This window comes from Lithobates pipiens, unplaced genomic scaffold, assembly GCF_037356315.1.
Source record: "Lithobates pipiens isolate NorthernLeopardFrog02 unplaced genomic scaffold, aLitPip1_a1.2 Scaffold_16, whole genome shotgun sequence".
Classification (NCBI taxonomy): domain Eukaryota; kingdom Metazoa; phylum Chordata; class Amphibia; order Anura; family Ranidae; genus Lithobates; species Lithobates pipiens.
This window is the reverse complement of record NW_027507748.1, coordinates 470547923-470568352: the sequence shown is the minus strand read 5'-3', so window position 1 is coordinate 470568352 and position 20430 is coordinate 470547923. Positions and strand designations below refer to the sequence as shown.

The following is a 20430-nucleotide window of genomic DNA, read 5'->3' as shown; positions in this document are numbered from 1 at the left end:
GGTTCACCTTCCAGCAGGATAATGACCCTAAACATACAGCCAGAGCTACAATGGAATGGTTTAGATCAAAGCATATTCATGTGTTAGAATGGCCCAGTCAGGCCATGTTCACACATGCTGCGGCCACGGCTTACAGCAGGGGGTCCAGTGCATCCCTGTTCACTGATTCAGGTACGAATCAACTCAGAATTTTTTCCTGAATTTGCACCTGGTTTGGAACCAAAGACACGCAGGATCCTTTTGTTACAGTTTTAAAACACCTTATTCTGCGCTATGTGGTCTAGTGGAGGCAGCCATCTTGGGAGAGTCAGGACTTTGCTTCCTCAAGTTAGAACCTCCAGCAAATACAGTGAGCCTCAAAGTAGCGACATCAAATCTCACTTCATTCCAAATATCATGAAAATGGCAGTCAGAGGCAGCAATGCCTTATATCTCATACTAGATACAGTATACAGCTCTACGTACAGTAGTGCCTAGGTACCCTCATATCTTGGGAAGTGTATTGATATTTTTCTGAAGTACTAAAGTACTGATTAGGCACAACGAACATTTCTAAATGTTCCATATAGCAAATCAAATCTTCACTTTTTGAGTTCAGTCCCACTTGCACTTGTGATATCACCTTACTTGCAGCTAGTTGGGATCTAAGCTTGGCAACCCAGTCTTTGGGACTTATGCCCCATACACACTATCAGTTTCTCTGATAGAAAACCATATAATATGAGGTCAAACCTTAGGAGTTTCAATTTGTTTGCAATCAAGCAGGACCTTGCACTAAATGATTTTGGTAAACCTGAAGGAAAAACTCAGCAGAAAATCTCATAGTGTGTATGGGGCTTTACTAGCAGCCACCTGAGACATGTTTAATTCCATGATGTAAACAAATGGTTGTAGTTATTATTTTTATGCTAATGGACAATATGTAGCTGAGCCACTTCATATCAAAAGCATATATGTAATGTAAACCGCTAAATACATATGCAAATAACACATACCTGCTCCATGACAGATTAGCTAAAATTGCCAAGGTCCCACCCACACAGAAACCTATGGCTGGGAAAATAGTTCCTATAATCCACAGTTTGGGATCGATGACCCAAGATCCCTTGTACAGTACTCCACCAATCACAGCAACAGTAACAATGAGAATACCTCCGACAATAGATCCCACCTGAAAACAAAAAGACAGTGCAAGTTTAGTTGCTTATACTGAAAATACACATTATATATATATCCAGTGAGGTGCACAAGAGCCTCGGCTCTCTGGGCATTCTCCTCCCTCATTGGCTAAGAAAGCACTGCTGTCAATCACAGCCAGTGAGTCAATGAGGAGAGAGAGGGGGTCAGGGCCAAACCGTAGCTCTGTATGTGAATAGACACGCAGGGCCACGGCTCAGGAGAGAGCCTGCTCAGGTGCCCCTATTGCAAGCTGCTTCCTCTGGGGGCACTTAGCAGGAGGGAGGGGCCAGGAGCACCAGTGGGGGACCTGAAAAGAGGAGGATTGGGGCTGCTCTGTGCAAAACCACTGCATAGAGCAGGAAATATAATGTTTTTTTAACAGATTTTTTTTTCCCCATTTTTGTGTCAGAGGTCAGCTTTAAGAAACACTGGCTTTAAAAAGGTAAATAAAGTTTAAAAACACTTGTAGCTCAAAGGTGATTTCCAATGTCGTGGGTTTATATTATGCATAATTAAATCTAAACTTGTTTTCTTTATTTTTATAGTACATTATTTATAATTATATTGCTTTGACTGTATATTAAAAAAATACAAATATATATATATATATATATATATACAAACATAAATATTCAATTTCAACAAATACAAACAAAATTATAGCGCATATAGCGAATGAATTCGACATGATTTGAGATTCAGTATAACGAATATCAACACTCCAAAAACGTATTAACGTAACAAATATAACAGAACGAAATGATGTATTTTACGAATGACAAGGAACCAAAACGAAACAAAATTTTCCGCTGTGCACAAGTCTAATTCAAAGTAATTCAATAAAGCACTTCTGACAGTTTTCTGGCGCTATGACCCTTTAAAATTGCCTTCACCAGATTAAAAAAACTGATTCAGGTAGTTCTTTATAAAGCCACATTTACAAACATTGTTAATGCACCAGATTCAATAATAGTTACATTTAATTCATAGATAGTCAAACTGGAAGTAATTGAGACCAACTGTAACTGGGCGTACAGAGACAGCTAGAGTGCCTGTCTCTGTATGCAGTGTAGTAGAAAGGTATTTTTGCCCACTGCCTGCTGTCGATCACAAGGGGAGCTAACCTGATGGGAAACTATTGTCTGGAATTCCCCATCAGGCTTCGCCCCCCCAGATGCCAAGCTCCCTTCTGTTGTGCTGTTGACAGATGCAGTGTAGGGGAGTAAGCACAGCCACATCGAGGGTGGACGGTCCATATAGACACTTCCGCTTCAGTGCATCTCCACATGTGGTGTATAACAGGTACATGAATCTGTCACCTGCACTGGCATTTGTCATGTGGAGGCACATCAGAATTCTAAAGAGTGTCTTAGACACTTTTTATGAATTTCCCTGATTGTTTTTGGAAACACAGAAATTACTAGTGATTTTTTTAAAATTTCTTACTAAAACACATTTGCTTTTGTTCCATACTATTTGAAAAAATAAATCTAAATCAATGGTATAGGGCAGTGATGGTGAACCTTGGCACCCCAGATGTTTTGGGACTATATTTCCCATGATGATAATGTACTCTGTAAATGTAGCTGAGCATCATGGGAAATCTAGTTCCAAAACATCTGGGAGACCAAGGTTCGCCATCACTGGTATAGGCTTTGACATGCATCATTGCTAACTTTACTTTGCAGTCTTTCTTAACATACCTTTAGAATTTTCTTTGCTATCTTTGGCCATTTATAATTAACACACATTCCAATTGCAACAGGAACAACCAATGTCACCAATGAGATGCCTGGAATAAAAACAGGTAAGGTTTTCAACTAGCACAACCTGTATTGTATTTCAAAATATATATATCCATCTGTCTATCTGGCATAAAAATAGATTTTTCAGTTACAATTTATACTTATTATACCACGGACATGGATTTGAAGGTATCTTTAGGCCTCATTCACATGTGCATACTTAAGTGTGTGAAAGGCCGTGTTTACCTGCAGGGGATGCACAGGTGACCTGTGCATCCACGTGCAGGCAGTCCCATTCATTTCAGTTGGGATAATACGGCTGCATGAACTTAGCCGCTGCTCCCAGTTTGACATCCGTGTTGGTGCGGGTGCACCTCCCTGAACACAGACAGTGTAGGGTTGGTTTACCAAAACTGGAGAGTGCAAAATCTGATGCAGCTGTGCATGGTAGCCAACCAGATTCTAATTTAAAATTGTTTGATTAAAGTGGTGTTCCACACAAAAAAAATGCTTAAAATTCCTAAAAAAATAAAAATAAAATAAACATTTGGAATTTTTTCAACTCACCTCTGTAATTTGCCTCCTTCAGTGCCTGGGCTGGTGACATCACTTCCGATCGGCGCAGGAAGGGCTCAGCTCCGCCCCCTCCCTCCTGTCAGTCATTTGGGACACGTGACAGGTCCCAGATGACTGAGCGGCAAATCAAGGTGCACAGTGCCGCTCGCACATGCGCAGTGGGTGCACGGCTGTGAAGCCATAGCCAGGTGCCCACAGTTGCAAAGCCGGCCCTGGTGAGATGAGGGGGGGATGAGCGGGGCTTTGTTCCCCCGCATCGCTGGACCCTGGGACAGGTAAGTGTCCTATTATTAAAAGTCAGAAGCTGCAGTATTTGTAGCTGCTGACTTTTAATTTTTTAAATTTTTTTTTAAGGGAACCTCCTCTTTAACCACTTCAGCCCCGGAACATTTTGCTGGTCAAAGATCAGACCACTTTTTGCGATTTGGCACTGAAACGCTTTAACTGACAATTACGTGGTCGTGAGATGTGGCTCCCAAACAAAATTTACGTCCTTTTTTCCCACAAATAGAGCTTTCTTTGGTGGTATTTGATCACCCCTGCGGTTTTTATTTTTTGCGCTATAAACAAAAATAGAGCGACAATTAAAAAAAAAAAACGCATTATCTTTTACTTTTTGTTATAATAAATATCCCCCAAAAATATATAAAAAAACATTTTTTTCCCTCAGTTTAGGCCAACACGTATTTTTCTACATACTTTTGGTAAACCGAAAAAACGGCTTGGGAGTCCCCCCAAAGTCTAAAGCAGACCCTTATCTGAGAACGCAGCCTGGCCGGTCAGGAAAGGGGGTGGGGACGAGCGAGCGCCCCCCTCCTGAGCCATACCAGGCTGCATGCCCTCAACATGGGGGTGAACTTTGGGAAAGGGGGCCCTGCAGCCCCCCCACCCCAAACCACCTTGTCCCCATGTTGATGAGGACAAGGGCCTCTTCCTGACAACCATGGCCGTTAGTTGTCGGGGTCTGCGGGTGGGGGCTTATCGGAATCTGGGAGCCCCCTTTAATAAGGGGGCCCCCCGATACCGGCCCCCACACTATGTGAATGAGTATGGGGTACAATGTACCCCTACCCATTCACTTGGTGAAAAAAGTGTAAATAAAAAAAACACAACACAAGTTTTTAAAATAATTTATTAGACAGCTCCGGTGGTCTTCTCTTCTTCCGTCTTGAGGAGCCTTCTCGCCGGACGATATCTTCTGCTCTTTTGCTAGCTCTTTTACTAGCGGAGGAGCCCGGCTTTCTTCTTCGCCGCTGTCCGGGGGTCTTCTTCCGACTTCAAGGGCCTTTTCCCGCTCTTTGGGGGTCTTGTCCCACTCTTCGGTTCTTCTTGCTAGGCCTTCGCTATCTTCTTATAGCTCTTTTACTAACGTGGCCCGGTCTGCTGTCGCCGCCGCCTCCTTCTCTTCTTTTCTTCTTTGCGATGTTGACACGACGCTCTCTCTGGCCGCAATGGCAGGGACGCATTGTGTGGCCACTTATATAGGGGCAAGGGGCGGGGTTACCAGGTGATGTCACATGGTGACCCCGCTCCTTATGATGTCACAGTCCAGGGGATGCTGGGACCTCATTCACTAAGCCAAGTGAAAATTCCATTGCAGAGTGAACATCCAATATTGCTTTAGTAAGTTACCCTCCTAATGTATATAACAGAAATGATACAGCTTCTCAGATGAAGGATTGCTCTGATATGTTTGAAAACCTTTTTTCTTCCCCTAAAATAATTGTGATAGGAATCTGCATTACCTGCTGGTTAGGGTGCTGAGGGTATAAGGGTGCTTTCACACTGCCGTGCCGCAGTTTGGCTGCAGTGCAGTGTATCTACAGTTTTCCATTGATTTACCCATAGTTTCCCATTGATTTTCCAATATGTCCCATGTTTTTGGTGCATTTTCTGAAAGTGTAGCTAATGCCGCGTACACACGACCGGACTTTTAGACTGACTAGTTCCGACGGTCTTCCCGGCGGACTTTCTGAACGAAACGGACTTGGCGACACACGACCGGACTAAGTCCGTTCGAAAGTCCGTTTGTTTTGAACGTGATGACGTAAACGGGACTAAACAAGGTGGTTCAATAGCCAGTAGCCAATAGCTGCTTTTGTATGTGGTCTGTCGGACTAGCACACAGACAAACGGTTTCCCCAATTTTTAGCCCGTTGGATTTGAGTCCGTCAGATAGATATGAAACATGTTTTATTTCTAGGTCCGCCGTACTTTTGGGAAAAAAAAGTCCATTGGAGCCCACACACGATCGAATTGTCCGACGGATTCCGGTCCGCTGGACCAAGTCTGCCGGAAAGTCCGATCGTGTGTACGCTGCATTAGATGCAACATGCAGGACTTTTTCTGCGCTTTCAGAAAACACGCTGAAAAAATACAAGCCATAATAGAAAGTCTACAGAAAACCGTGGGTACACCTGCAGTGTGAAAGCTGCCTAAGGTTTTTATTTTTGGTTGAACCCAATGACCATGAAGTTTTTCCAACCTAAAAATGTAACTAAGACAGGCAATAGATTACTTGATTTTCTTTCCTTCCACTTAAAGAAAACTGCTTGATTTCCCCCATCAACACAGTCAGTGTTGAATGGGAAATGCCTCCCGCAGTGCTATTTTATTCTGCCAGCGGGGGGCATTGATCAATGTTCTGTATCAATGCTTGCCTTAGGAAAGTGCTGGGAGCTGGAGACAAGTGCTTGCTAGTAAAGCAGACATCTCCTTTCTAGCCGCAGGGTTGGGGCGACCATGTGCCAAGAGGGGGCACCCTGTTTGACATCACAGCTAGCATTACAGGGCACCTAGGATAATGGTACTACAAGTATTTTGTCCCATCAGGAACTAAATACTGTAAAAAAAAAAGAAAGTGATATTTCTTTAACATGCACCCACTGTACATTTTACTGTGATTGAACCACATATCTTGATATCTTAAACTAATCAGCACTTTGTGTTTTCTCAAAGGCAACCCTAGAGAAACACATTTGACATTGTAAAATGCTACAATGCCAAGTGATAAGCATGCTGAGATACGGTGTCCATCCTTTAACCTGCTAAATTCTTCTCATCCACTAACCTACCCACTAGCGTTAATCATTAGTAATAATGTATACCTTTATCTAGTCCATTTATCACCTGAGCTTGATTTGTTTCTAACATTTTACAAAGTCAATTGCATTGTGCTCTCAAAAAATCACTACCTGGATAATGTAAGTGAGCTATGTGATTATACTGCACTTTTGAAGGAACTGAGCTTAAAATAATATATTCCGAGTCAATGAGTTTCAAAGTGTCAGCGAAGATAAAACAGTCAAGTATGAACTGGTAAATGTATTACTGGCCTCCACTCTGTTGTTCCTGAGAATGCATTGGCGATTTTGCATAGGTTAATTATTTGCACTTTATGCATAAATTATCATACTTGAAGATAATTTTGCTGTGCTCCCTTCACACTTTGCTGCTAGGTGCTAATGACAGAGCACATAGCTATTCCTGTAACATATCTCGAAAAACTAAAAGCTTCACTAGGGCAAAAAACAGACCTTTAATGAGAGTTTGTAATTGCTGTGGCTCTTCAAATTCCGCAATCCTAAAACGGTTACATATTTGTGACTATCTAATACATCAATACAAATAGAAATTATGCTATGAAAGATACTAAATTGTAAATAAATATGCCATGTCTCTTCTTATTATATGTTGATGTACCAATAAATTCTGTTTTTATGCACTTCACTTCTCATATATATTTTTATAATTCAAGTGCCTTAAAAGTTTCAAAAAAATTTTCTCTGTATAAAATATAAATAAAGGTTGATGTGCTATTAAAAACAAAACCATAATAATAAAAATCAGAATGCAAATAACATATGCACATATGTGCGTAATCAATCATAATAAATATAAGATGAAAAAAATCACTGCCCCACAGTAGCATGAAATAATCCAATCCTAAAATGTTAAATCACCATTATAATGTATAATATCTCACAAAAGTGAGTACACCCCTCACTTTTTTGTAAATATTTTATTATATCTTTTCATGTGACAACACTGAAGAAATGACACTTTGCTACAATGTAAAGTAGTGAGTGTACAGCTTGTATAATAGTGTAAATTTGCTGTCCCCTCAAAATAACTCAACACACAGCCATTATGTCTAAACTGCTGGCAACGAAAGTGAGTACACCCCTAAGCCCTTGTACACACGGTCGGAGATTCCGTCGGAATGTGTCCGATCAGAGCGGTTTGACGGATTTTCCGACTGTGTGTGGTATACATCGGACTGTTTTCAGCGGAATATCCGTGGGACCAAATTTTCCAACTTGCTGGAAATATTTTCAGACAAACTGCTCCGATCGGACATACTCCAATCATGTGTAGAGAATTACGATCGGACAAAGTGCCACGCATGCTCAGATCAAATTCCTACATCAAAGCTATTGGCTACTAGCCTGAACGTAATCCCATCGTAATGAAATTACGTCATCACGTTCTGAAAGATTGGATTTTCCGACAACTTTGTCCAACCGTGTGTATGCAACAGTTTTGGACAAGATCCGTCGGACAAAATCCGATGGACAGAATCCGACGGATTTGGTTGTCGGAATCTCTGACCGTGTGTACAAGGGCTTAGTAAAAATGTCTTAATTGGGCTAAATTAGCTGTTTTTCCTCCCCCGGTGTCATGTGACTCATTAGTGTTACAAGGTCTCAGGTGTGAATGGGGAGCAGGTGTGTTCAATTTGGCGTTATCACTCTCACTCTCTCATACTGGTCACTGGAAGTTCAACATGGCACCTCATGGCAAAGAACTCTCTCAGAATCTGAAAAAAAGAATTGTTGCTCTACATAAAGATGGCATAGGCTATAAGATGATTGCCAAGACCCTGAGACGAATCTGCAGCACGGTGACCAAGACCATACAGTGGTTTAACAGGACAGGTTCCACTCAGAACAGGCCTCACCATGGTCGACCAAAGAAGTTGAGTGCTGTGCTCAGCATCATATTCAGAGGTTGTCTTTAGGAGATAGACGTATGAGTGCTGCCAGCATTGCTGCAGAGGTTTAAGGGGTGTGGGGGTGAGCCTGTCAGTGCTAAGACCATACCCTGCACACTGCATCAAATGCAAAAAATCCATAAGATCAGTGATAGCGTCATGGAGGAGTGGAGGAGGACTACAGTGGCAACCTGTGAAGCTCTGGTGAACTCCATGCCCAAGAGGGTTAAGGCAGTGTTGGAAAATAATGCTGGTCACACAAAATATTGATACTTTGGGCCCAATTTGGACATTTTCACTTAGGGTTGTACTCACTTTTGTTTTGTTTAGACATTAATGACTGTGTGTTGAGTTATTTTGAGGGGAGAGAAAATTTACACTGTTATATATGCTGTACACTCACTACTTTACATTGTAATTTCTTCAGTGTTGTTACATGAAAAGATATAATAAAATATTTACAAAAATGTGAGAGGTGTACTTACTTTTGTGAGGTACTATATATATATATATATATATATATATATGTATATATATATATATATATATATATACACTGTGTATCATTTCAGATGATTCTTACCAGAAATCTGTAGGGGTCACAATGCAGCCATAGACCATAATCAAGTGGAGGGCAATGATCCAATTTCTATGAATAGTCTTAAAGTATTTGTTAACCCCAAAAAATTTATTCTGCTCCTTTAAAGCATGTTATATGACACAGTACTTGTCCTGTGTCATTTGGCCCTTTGTAACACCTAAAAAACCTGGCTGATCCTGCCAGTTTCTCCCTCCCCCCTGTAAACTGACCACGGTGTATCATGGCTGCTGAGACCAGACACTGTTGTCAGTTTACGTGCCTCTGCCATCAGCAGCCTGCTATCTGCTCTCCTCTCTGCTCTTGTGTCCTCCTCCCCTCTCTGTCTGTGTGTGAGCCACCCCTCCTACTGCTCTCATAACACTAACCTGTATACACCATCAGCACTGCCTCCCATTCCAATGCCCCCCTCTGTAAATGATTTATAAATATAAATGCTGTAAATATCTAATTTAAGAGCTGAGATTGTGATCACATGACCAGCCAGCTCTCTCCTCCTCCTTTCCAGACTGACATCAGCAGAGGAATCTCAGCCCCGCCCACAGCATCTCTCAGAGGAGGAAAGGAGAAAGCTGGACAGTCATGTGATTGCAATCTCGGCAGTGAAATTAGGTATTTGCAGCATTTATTTTTATAAATAACATACAGAGGGGGATACTACAATAGGAGGCAGTGCTGATGCTGTATACAGGTTTAGAGTGGCTTAACAACCCCTTTAAGTACATTTAACACAGTAAAATGCAGCCAAGTAAAACCTATTTCAAACAGATCCAGCCTATGTTAACACATTACAGATATATAGTACATATATTAATAACAGAGGAAAGGTAGCAAAAGAAAGTATAAAGACAAACAACGTTGTTCTTTCCTGCGGTGTGCTTTTTGTATCTTCTTTATGAACAGTAATTCAGCCTGAAAATTTGACTTTTTGCAGGAGTGGATGTGCACAGAAATAAATCTGCACTTTTATGGTCACCTTTGGGCTGATATATGTACTTTACTTTTTATATAAATGGTTTGTTCACTTCAAATTTGCTTTGTTATTCACCTATTGTATGAATTTGCACAGATTAAAATCATGCTCTTAAAGGTAGAGCAAAACAGTTTTGTATTTATATTTCTGATTATCTTGTATTCACATACTTGTGAGTGCTGCTGTCCAGATCTTTATATTATTAACTCTTTATATTTTGCACTTTTCGCAGTTTTTTATTTGCAAATAATTTTGCAGGGGCTTGCTGTATTAAAGACCAATTGCTCTTTCTCTCTCATCTTGTGCATGGTGACTGGTCCTGTATATGCCCTTCCGTTAGCTTTCTGCAGGCATCCTGTAGTGCTGGGGTCCCCAACCGACGGGTCGTGGCTTCTCTGCTGCTGGGCCCCGGCGGGTGTCATGAGAAAGCCGGGGGCCAGGCGGATAAGAGGGCCGGGCGAATGAGAGAAGCAAGTGGGTGGGCGAGCAGAGATTACATCATCTCTCTCCGCCTTCCCCACATCAACGCTTCTCCGCCCTCACAGCCGAGCCTCTTCAATGTCGGAGGTGCGACGGGGAGCAGAGAGATTACTGACCCTTTGTGCACCCCCCCCCATCCCCCTCACCCCTGGGCCTTGGCACAATTTTCTTCCACGCAGTCAGTCCCCGGTCCAAAAAAGACATTGGGGGTTATTTATTAAAGGCAAATCCACTTTGCAGTACAAGTGCACTTGGAAGTGCAGTTGCTGCAAATCTGAGGGGGACATGCAAGGAAAATAAAAGATAATATCAGCAGAGCTTCCCCTCATTTCAGATATTCCGATCAGATCTACAGCGACTACACTTCCAAGTGCATTCTTAGGCCGCGTACACACGCGGGGACTGTTCGCCCAACTTTGTCCGTCAAACAGTTTCGGCAAACAGTCCGCTCAAAATTAGCATGGACGGACATGGCCACACACGACGGACGAACAGTTTGCTGAAACCGTGCGCGATGACGTGAACGGCACGTACGACGGGACGAAAAATACGACGTCCTATACACTGCATTATAACTTTCGGCGTGAAAATCCTTTCTGAGCATGCGCGCAACTTTGTTTGACGAACAAGCCTACACACGCGGGGACTGTCCGCTGAAACAAGGTTTCAGCGGACAGTTTTTCGGAATTTCCGAAAAACCTTGTTCAGCGGACTGTTCGCTGAAACTGTCCGCTGAAAGCCCACACACGAGCGGACTGTCCGCTGAAACTTGGTTTCAGCGGACAGTTTCAGCGAACAGTCCCCGCGTGTGTACGCGGCCTTAGTGTGCTAATAGTGCAAAGTGGCTATGCCTTTTGTAAATCAACCCCATTGATATCTCGGTGCCTTACAGCCCGGCTCTCTTGCCACACACATGCAGGCTTTTTCCCCACTTCACCCTACATAGCACGGAACTGGTCAGGCATCACGGTACCACAGAGGTTTACTATACAGCCCCACTGCACAGTTCCAGTGTGAAAGAGCTCCAAGCAATATATACAGTACATGGATGAGGTTCATTCCAATGGTGACATGGAACCTAAGACAGACTAACTGGGAGACCTTGTGAGCTTTTTGATGGTAACAGCGTGAACAGTGTATGCAGGATATAGCTAAAGAAAGTGCTCAAACATTCTATCCTTGCCCAGCATCCAAAAATAGATAAGTAGCAGTCTTATTTAATATTATTAGGACATTGGTCAGCAAACAGTACAGTTACAGTTGATATACTTACCAATGGTATCATAAGGTATAACGATGGAATCTGAATCAACCCATTTTTTTGTGTACAAAAAGAGACATAAAGGCATCATGCCAAGAGCAAACAATGTTGAGCAGGTGGTCATACTTAAACTGTGAATAAAATCAAATGAAAATATATTAAAGCTTGCTTCTTTTACCCTAGAAAAAGTCAATAGCCAAATTAGAAATATATGTGTGGATTTCCTTCACTGACATATCAGTGTAATTTTTAATTATTTAGCAAGGAAAAGAGCAAAATGCAGTAATTTGTAGCAACGATTAAAAATGAATCTTTCACTTAAATGAGTACATTAAATGGAAATCTACTTGCTAAGGATTATTGCATCCTGAGGGTATTTATTAAAACTGGAGCAGCCAGAATCTGGAGCAGATGTTCATGACAACCAATTTGCTGCTATCTTTTATTTTCAAAGCTTAAAGCATAACTCCATGTTTACTTTTCATTTTGTAGCACCCTGCATTTTAAGCAGGGAGCTCCTCACAAATGTACTTGCCAGGAAGAGTTATCCTGGTTAATTAATAGAGATTTATTGATTTCTACTTCGGTGTGGCCATGTTGCACTTTTCTCTTCTACCACTAGGGTACTTGGTGGTACTAGATATGAGAAGGTCAAGTTATGAGTATGTGGGGTGTCTCAGCCAATGGGCAGGGGTTTTCTTGAATCCCTTTGCTTGCTGGGAGAACCTATATATTCAGGTAGAGTCAGGTGATCTATGTTGTGTGCAACCTGGACGGCTGTCTGGGTGGACGTTTTTCATGTGCCCCGGGCTGCTAGGCCAGAGAATGACCCTATCCCAGGAGCAACTGGCTGCTAGGCTGTCTGAGGGCCTATCCAGAAGTAAGAGAGCAGCGCAGGGTTGGGATTGCGGCTTGCAGTCCAACCAGAAGTGATGGTTTTGCTGGCCGGAGAACCTGTCAGTGGTCAGAGTTAGAAAGGAAGCTGTTGCTACAAAGGGGCCAATCACCTTCTTACCGGGGACCACAGTGAATAACTGAACCAAGTACCGGAGCAGCATTCTCACTGAAAGGGCACGGTGGAGAATCAGGAAACTTCAGGTGGTGATCAAGTCAGGGACCCAACTGGTGGAGGTGACACTTGCAGAGCAGCCTTGTATGTCAAGCTAAGGACTGAGCCGGTCAGCAGGGTTGAAGCTTGAGAAGTATCTGAAGTGCCAAGCTAGGGACCCAGCAGTAGGGTGCCCACTTGTCCCAGATTGCCAGGGACATTCCAGCAGGTCTGTCCTGGGTCCCGGGCACCTTCAATACCGTGTCCCGGAAAGAAATTGACAGAGTGAGCAAACCCCGCCATAGCGCTGTCACTCACTCTGCCTCCATCTGAGACTCTGACCTTTGTTTGCTAGAGCCGCCTGGTGTCTAGCAAACTTGTGACATCCCAGCCGTGACTCATGCTCAGCACACAAAGCGGAGGAGAAGTTAACTTTCTCCTCCTCCGCACTACTGCTCTCCATGCCGGGCAACCTGTCAGCATCTGCAGCACTAAACACACTGATGCCGGCATTGCACTCCAGGTCACTATGATCTCCACCCCTGGCTGTCTCCCTGCCTCTATCAGCAGAGCTGACCAAATCCTCCTTCCCTTCGGACAGACAGTGATTAGTAAAAAAGTAAAGAATTGCGCCCCCAGCACATATCTGACCCCCCCACCTCCTTATTAGCACACGTGGAGAGGGGGGTCTGTACTTATTGGGGGGGGTCTGTACATATTGGCGGCTCTATTATTGGTGGGGGGTCTGTACTTATTGGGGGGGTCTGTACTGAGGGAACGGGTCTATACTTAATGAAGGGGGTCTGCACTGAGGGGGGACTATACTTGGCAGGGGTTGACACCATGTTTTACCGCACCGGAGGGGTTACGCCAACCCTAGGGAAGCCACTGCCACCCACTTCTTTCTTCTATGGTCCCACTCCCACATGCTCTAAAACAGGGGTCCCTGGGTCGCACTGCCACTGGGAGGAGCCACATCAGCAGCCAGCGGCAGGAGAGCCATTCACCTTTTAGGGACTCTGGTGTGTCGGACTGGTGGCAGGCTATGGGTGGCAAGTGGAACTGCATCTGGTGGCAGGTGACAGTGGCAAGTGACACACTGCATATGGTGGCAAGTGATCGTGGCAAGTGACACACTACATCTGGTGGTAGGCTAAGGGGGCAAGTGACACACTGCATCTGGTGGCAGGACAAGGTGGCAAGTGACACACTGCATCTGGTGGCAGGCGATGGTGGCAAGTGACATGCTGCATCTGGTGGCAGGCTATGGGGAGAAGTGACACACTGCATCTGGTGGCAGGAGATGGTGGCAAGTGACACGCTGCATCTGGTGGCAGGCGACGGTGGCAAGTGACACACTGCATCTGGTGGCAGACTACGGGGGAACGTGACACACTGCATCTGGTGGCAGGAGACGGTGGCAAGTGACATGCTGTATCTGGTGGTGGGTGACGGTGGCAAGTGGCAGTCTGCATCTGGTGGCAGGTGACAGTGGCAAGTGACATGGTGCATCTGGCAGCGGGCTACAGTGGCAAGTGACACGCTGCATCTGGTGGCAGACTACAGTGGCAAGTGAAACAATGAATCTGGAGGCTGGCTATGGTGGCACGCTGCATCTGGTGGCAAGTGACAAGCTCAGGATTCCCAATGATTCAGCATTATGGAGAGTTGAACAAATTCATTATACAGTGGTGTGAAAAAGTGTTTGCCCCCTTCCTCATTTCCTGTTCCTTTGCATGTTTGTCACACTTAAGTGTTTCGAAACATCAAACCAATTTAAACAATAGTCAAGGACAACACAAGTAAACACAAAATGCAATTTGTAAATGAAGGTGTTTATTATTAAAGGTGAAAAAAAATCCAAACCATCATGGCCCTGTGTGAAAAAGTGATTGCCCCCTAAACCTAATAACTGGTTGGGCCACCCTTAGCAGCAACAACTGCAACCAAGCGTTTGCGATAACGTGCAATGAGGCTTTTACAGCGTCCTGGAGGAATTTTGGCCCACTCACCTTTGCAGAATTGTCCTAATTCAGTTACATTAGAGGGTTTTCGAGCATGAACGGCCTTTTTAAGGTCATAGCACAACATCCCAATAGGATTCAGGTCAGGACTTTGGCTAGGCCACTCCAAAGTCTTCATTTTGTTTTTCTTCAGCCATTCGGTGGTGGACTTGCTGGTGTGTTTAGGATCATTGTCCTGCTGCAGAACCCAAGTTCGTTTCAGCTTGAGTACACGAACAGATGGTCGGACATTCTCCTTCAGGATCTCTTGGTAGACAGCAGAATTCATAGTTCCTTTTATCACGGCAAGTCTTCCAGGTCCTGAAGCAGAAAAACAGTCCCAGACCATCACACTACCACCACCATATTTTACTGTTGGTATAATGTTCTTTTTATGAAATGCAGTGTTCCTTCTACGCCAGATATACTTGGACACACACCTTCCAAAGTGTTCCACTTTTGTCTCATCGGTCCACAGAATGTTGTCCCAAAAGTCTTGGGGATCATCAAGATGTGTTGTGGAGAAATTGAGACGAGCTTTGATGTTCTTTTTGCTCAGCAGTGGTTTTCTCCTTGGAACTCTGCCATGCAGGCCATTTTTGCCCAGTCTTTTCCTGATGGTGGAGGCATGAACGCTGACCTTAACTGAGGCAAGTGAGGCCTGCAGTTCATTGGACGTTGTTGTGAGGTCTTTTGTGACCTCTTGGATGAGTCGTCGCTGCGCTCTTGGGGTAATTTTGGGCGGCCGGCCACTCCTGGGAAGGTTCACCACTGTTCCATGTCTTCGCCATTTGTGGATAATGGCTCTCACTGTGGTTCGCTGGATTCCCAAAGCTTTGGAAATGGCTTTATAACCCTTTCCAGACTGATAGATCTCAATTACTTTCTTTCTCAATTGTTCCTGAATTTCTTTGGGTCTCGGCATGATGTGTAGCTTTTAAGGATCTTCTGGTGGACCTTACTGTGTCAAGCAGCTCCTATTTAAGTGATGCCTTGATTGTGAACAGGTGTGGCAATAATCAGGCCTGGGTGTGGCTAGAGAAATTGAACTCAGGTGTGGACAACCACAGTTATAGTATGTTTTAACAAGGGGGGCAATCACTTTTTCACACAGGGCCATGATGGTTTGGATTTTTTTTCACCTTTAATAATAAACACCTTCATTTACAAATTGCATTTTGTGTTTACTTGTGTTGTCCTTGACTATTGTTTAAATTGGTTTGATGTTCCGAAACACTTAAGTGTGACAAACATGCAAAGGAACAGGAAATGAGGAAGGGGGCAAACACTTTTTCACACCACTGTATATTACAATGTAGTAATAAAAATAATGATTGGCAATTCTGGCACCATATCAAGCATGGCATTGAAATGATATAAGTGATAAAACTGGCCATTCACCTGACAAATCACTCACCCCTGGAATTCCTGTCAACCCCAAGACTACATTCGAACCCCCCCCCCCAGTCTTTGGCAGAATTGTCCCTGAATGGCAATTTGGAAATGTGGTCACCCTACCCAGCAGGGAAGCGTGGTGGGTGTCGCTTGTGAGAGATAGCACCGCAAAGATTGGAGGAGCTCAAGGGATTCAGCGTCAGTGAATTAGAGGGTCTAGTAAGAGACCGGGAGCTCAGTGTTGAAGAACTACAAGAGACATTTGTAGTGAATCTGAAGGAACTGTTACGTTTGCTGGGGCCTTTTCCTGCATGGCTGTTCTTCTATTGAAGTCTCAGAGTCTGCTAATTGAATTTACGGCTACTTAAGGGTGTCCTTGGCCTAACCCTCCTAGGTGGTCTGGTACTTGGTGGTACTAGATATGAGAAGGGCAACCCAAGGTCAAGTTATGGGTATGTGGGGTGTCTCAGCCAATGGGCAGGGATTTTCTTGAATCCCTTGGCCTGCTTGGAGAACCTATATATTCGGGTGGAGTCAGGGGATCTATATTGTGTGCCACCTGGATGGCCGTCTGGGTGAATGTGTGTCGTGTGCCCCAGGCTGCTAGGCCGGAGATTGGGCCTATCCCGGGAGCTGTATATTGCTGTATGTAGCTGTATGTAGCTAATTGCTGAGTGAATGGATGGCTAACTCACCAATTATGCCTCCCCTCTCAGCCTGGTTTTCATGGGTAGGCTAAGCACATTGCATGCATTGCATGCAGGAGGCTGGAGTGTGGGCAGGGTTGGACACCAATTTGAGGCAGAGTGCCTGATTGGACAGGCGGCGGAGTGAGGGAGGAGCCAGAAAGTGCTGATGAGATGGGCAAGAAGCGATACAGCCCAACTCCCGGGTGGCCGGAGGCTAAAATGTGGAAGCGCCTGAGACTGAGTAGCTGAAAATAGTGTCATGGCTGCTGCAGCGCCAATCTGGGGACAAAACCAGGGACATATTTGGTCCGGGGAGAGCGTCTCTGATATGGGCACTGTCCCTGGAAAACGGGGACATCTGGTCAGCCTAGACCAGTGATGGCGAACCTTGGCACCCCAGATGTTTTGGAACTACATTTCCCATGATGCTCAACTACACTGAAGAGTGCATGAGCATCATGGGAAATGTAGTTCCAAAACATCTGGAGTGCCAAGGTTCGCCATCACTAGCCTAGACTATGGTATTCCTAGCAGTGATCTGTACAACATATACTGCCCAGCTCTGAACAATCATGACAAGTGCAAATTACCTATGTGTGTAAGTGTGACTTATCTAAGTGTCTTATCTACTGTAACTTATCATATCTAAGTCACTCTGTACTGTTATTTTTTAGTGCTCTGTGAATCAGATAAAAGTGTTTATGGTCATGAGTCATGACACCTACCATAGATGAGTGGAGTGATTTAGAATAAATGGATTTAGACATTTGTGAAGTTTCACCAAAGCAAACATTTTCAATTTTGCTCATTGAACTGCTTAGATAAATATTGCTTGCAACAAAAAAATACAATTTTTTTTTTTTTTTTACAGGGCGTATGTTTGTGTATGTGGATCTATAGGGTAGTTTAGTTTATTTTATTTAGTGTTTTTTGTGTATTTGATTGTTGTTTTATACTGTAGTGTTAATATTTCTTTTTAAAGATAAAAATTGTGCCTGCGCAGTAGATTGTTCACTATAATCCTTACAATTTACTGCGCAAGCACAGTTTTTATCTTTAAAGTTGCAACATATAGGTAAGGTGTAAATCCCATTTCTGTGCCAGCAGCAGTAACTTTTTGTTTTCTTTCTCTGAGCACATACTTGTTAGCGCTGGAGTATTTTATATAATATTATTTTTTAGTTTTACTTTTTTTGCAGCCTATTTTGTTCTTGCTGTGAAACAAAAAGACATAAAATAACGAGGCTAAAGGAGGTGGGGCGTTGGTTGGCACAAGAACAGATTCAGGATAGTTAAAGCGGAAGTAAACCCATCCATTTAACCATTTCAAATAAGTTACATTTCCGGCACGTGACGGGAATGTAACCCTCCCATTGGTTGTGCTCTCAACCAGACTGTCAAACCATCCAATGGCTGGTATCATAACTAATCACGTGCAGCATCATGGCAGTTGTAGATTAAACAGAGGCCAAGATGGCAGCTTCATTGGCTGAAAATGATAGGGGGGTTTACTTCCAGTTTAATATGGGCTTTCCTACACTTCAGGAGCCATTTAAACACCCTTGAAACGTGGAAATCTCCAACACCTATCTGACACGGTTTGGCCTTGTACCTCCCTTTAAAATTTTCTTTAATTTTATGTTAAATATATTTGTAGCCAATTCAACATACTGACCTCATTCCATTCTCTGAAATATGAATCTTGTAAGCAATCTCCTAGTAATAATTTAGAAGTGCAGTGATTCATAGACATATATTTTGAACGAAACAATAAAAGTTTTTGATATAAAATATAAATTATGCTCCCCTTTCACGCAATATTAACAAGTGATTAATATGTGTTCATTATCTTACCTTAAATCCATGTCTCCGTCCACCCAGTATGACAAGATATTGGAGCCAGTTCCTCCTGGGCAACATCCCATGATAAGCACCACCACAGCTTGAAGTGGGTGGACACTGAATACAATTGCTAGTGTAAAACCTGCAATCGGCATGATTCCAAACTGACATAGGAATCCTACTATGATACCCCATGGATATCTGATATGACCCCAGAATTTCCTAAATTCCACACTGCAGCCCAAAGAAAACATCACCAGTGCCAGCAGTGTTGTGATAGAGGCACTCAAGACGGTGCCAAGTATTTTGTTGAAGTTGTCAGGAGGCATCAAGCAAGATGAACCGGTGCATATAGTAGAGTTTTCCGGACAAGTATTGTTGTTCAATATTGACAGGCTCATGGCTACTTTATAATATGTACTATGCTATGATATAAATGTACTGAATGATCATTCCATCTGATGCTGAAAACAATCTTCTGTTGAGAGATCTGTTATATATACACTTAAAATGTAGTAAAAAGTGACAGATGTATTTTATAAGGTCAGTCCTCCATATGACTTCAAATAAAACACGAAAGACGACAGTTAAGTGATGGAATCCTTGAAAGATATTTAAAGTAAAATTTTACTAGGTCTGCAGTTTAATTATTAATGGGTCCCTGCTTATGTGAATGTAGGTGTGTTTATTTTGATGGGTAAACTTTAAACCGCTATTTTGCCAGAAACTCTTTCCACATATTTAGAATTTTTGTATTCAGAATCTGTCTATGATAATATTTCCATAACTTTTTGTTTCAGATTTACACAAGCTGTCAATAAAAGATAAGAGGTATTTTTATAGTTCAATGATGTAAATAATATATATATATATATATATATATATATATATATATATATATATATATATATATGTATTTTTTTTTTTAAAGGAACATGCCTCTCCAAACGTTTCAGTAGGAAGGCCACATCATCTATTTTACAAATATTCACGGGCTGAAAAAAAAACAACTCATAAATAAACAAATCACATTTAAATGAATTAATACGTTTTACTTGTTTTTTTTTTGTAATTAACACAAAAATAACTTCAGTAACACAAAGTTAAGAAATTCCAAATAAAGATGAACTCATTAGAGTCCCCATCAAAGCCCCACTACATTGACATCCACCTTACTTCAGAGTCCCCCCATCAGAGTCCCCTCTTATGTCAGAATGCTGGATACAATCTTGCAGTGGGTTGGATTTGCCCCTGGGCCATAGTTTGGACACCCTTGCTCTAATGCTTTGCACAATCCTTTATGCTAGTTTCTATTGTAATTCCATTTGTGATCAAGAATTCCTTATTTTTACTTTTCAGTGCTATTGATGGAAGTTACCCAACTATCATTCTATTTAAACAACATTACAGATGAAGAAGAGATTGTGACATGCCACTAAAGTAACTGGTTCAACCTTAAAGTGGAAGTAAACCCTCCTATTTTTTTCAGCCAAGGAAGCCGCCATCTTGGCCTCTGTTTGATCTTCAACTGCCATGATGCTGCACATGTGATCAGTTTTGACTCCAGCCATTGGATGGTTTGACAGTTTGGTTGAGAGCACAACCAATGGGAGTGTTACATTCCCAGCAGGTGCCAGAAATTTAACTT

General features: G+C 42.9%; 1 protein-coding gene across 2 annotated transcripts in view; it reads right to left on the bottom strand.

Annotated features, from left to right (window-relative positions):
* The window catches only part of LOC143983347 (ileal sodium/bile acid cotransporter-like), a 34457-nt gene extending 15093 nt beyond the window's left edge, over positions 1-19364 (bottom strand). For both annotated transcript variants that reach the window (XM_077482917.1, XM_077482918.1), the window contains exons 1-4: positions 18795-19364; positions 11818-11936; positions 2883-2971; positions 996-1171 (exon numbers count right to left, since the gene is read on the bottom strand). In XM_077482917.1, coding sequence (XP_077339043.1) covers positions 996-1171; positions 2883-2971; positions 11818-11936; positions 18795-19183 — 773 coding nt within the window. In that variant the 5' untranslated portion in view covers positions 19184-19364. The remainder of the gene's footprint in view (positions 1-995; positions 1172-2882; positions 2972-11817; positions 11937-18794) is intronic.
* Between the last annotated feature and the right edge of the window lie 1066 nt (positions 19365-20430).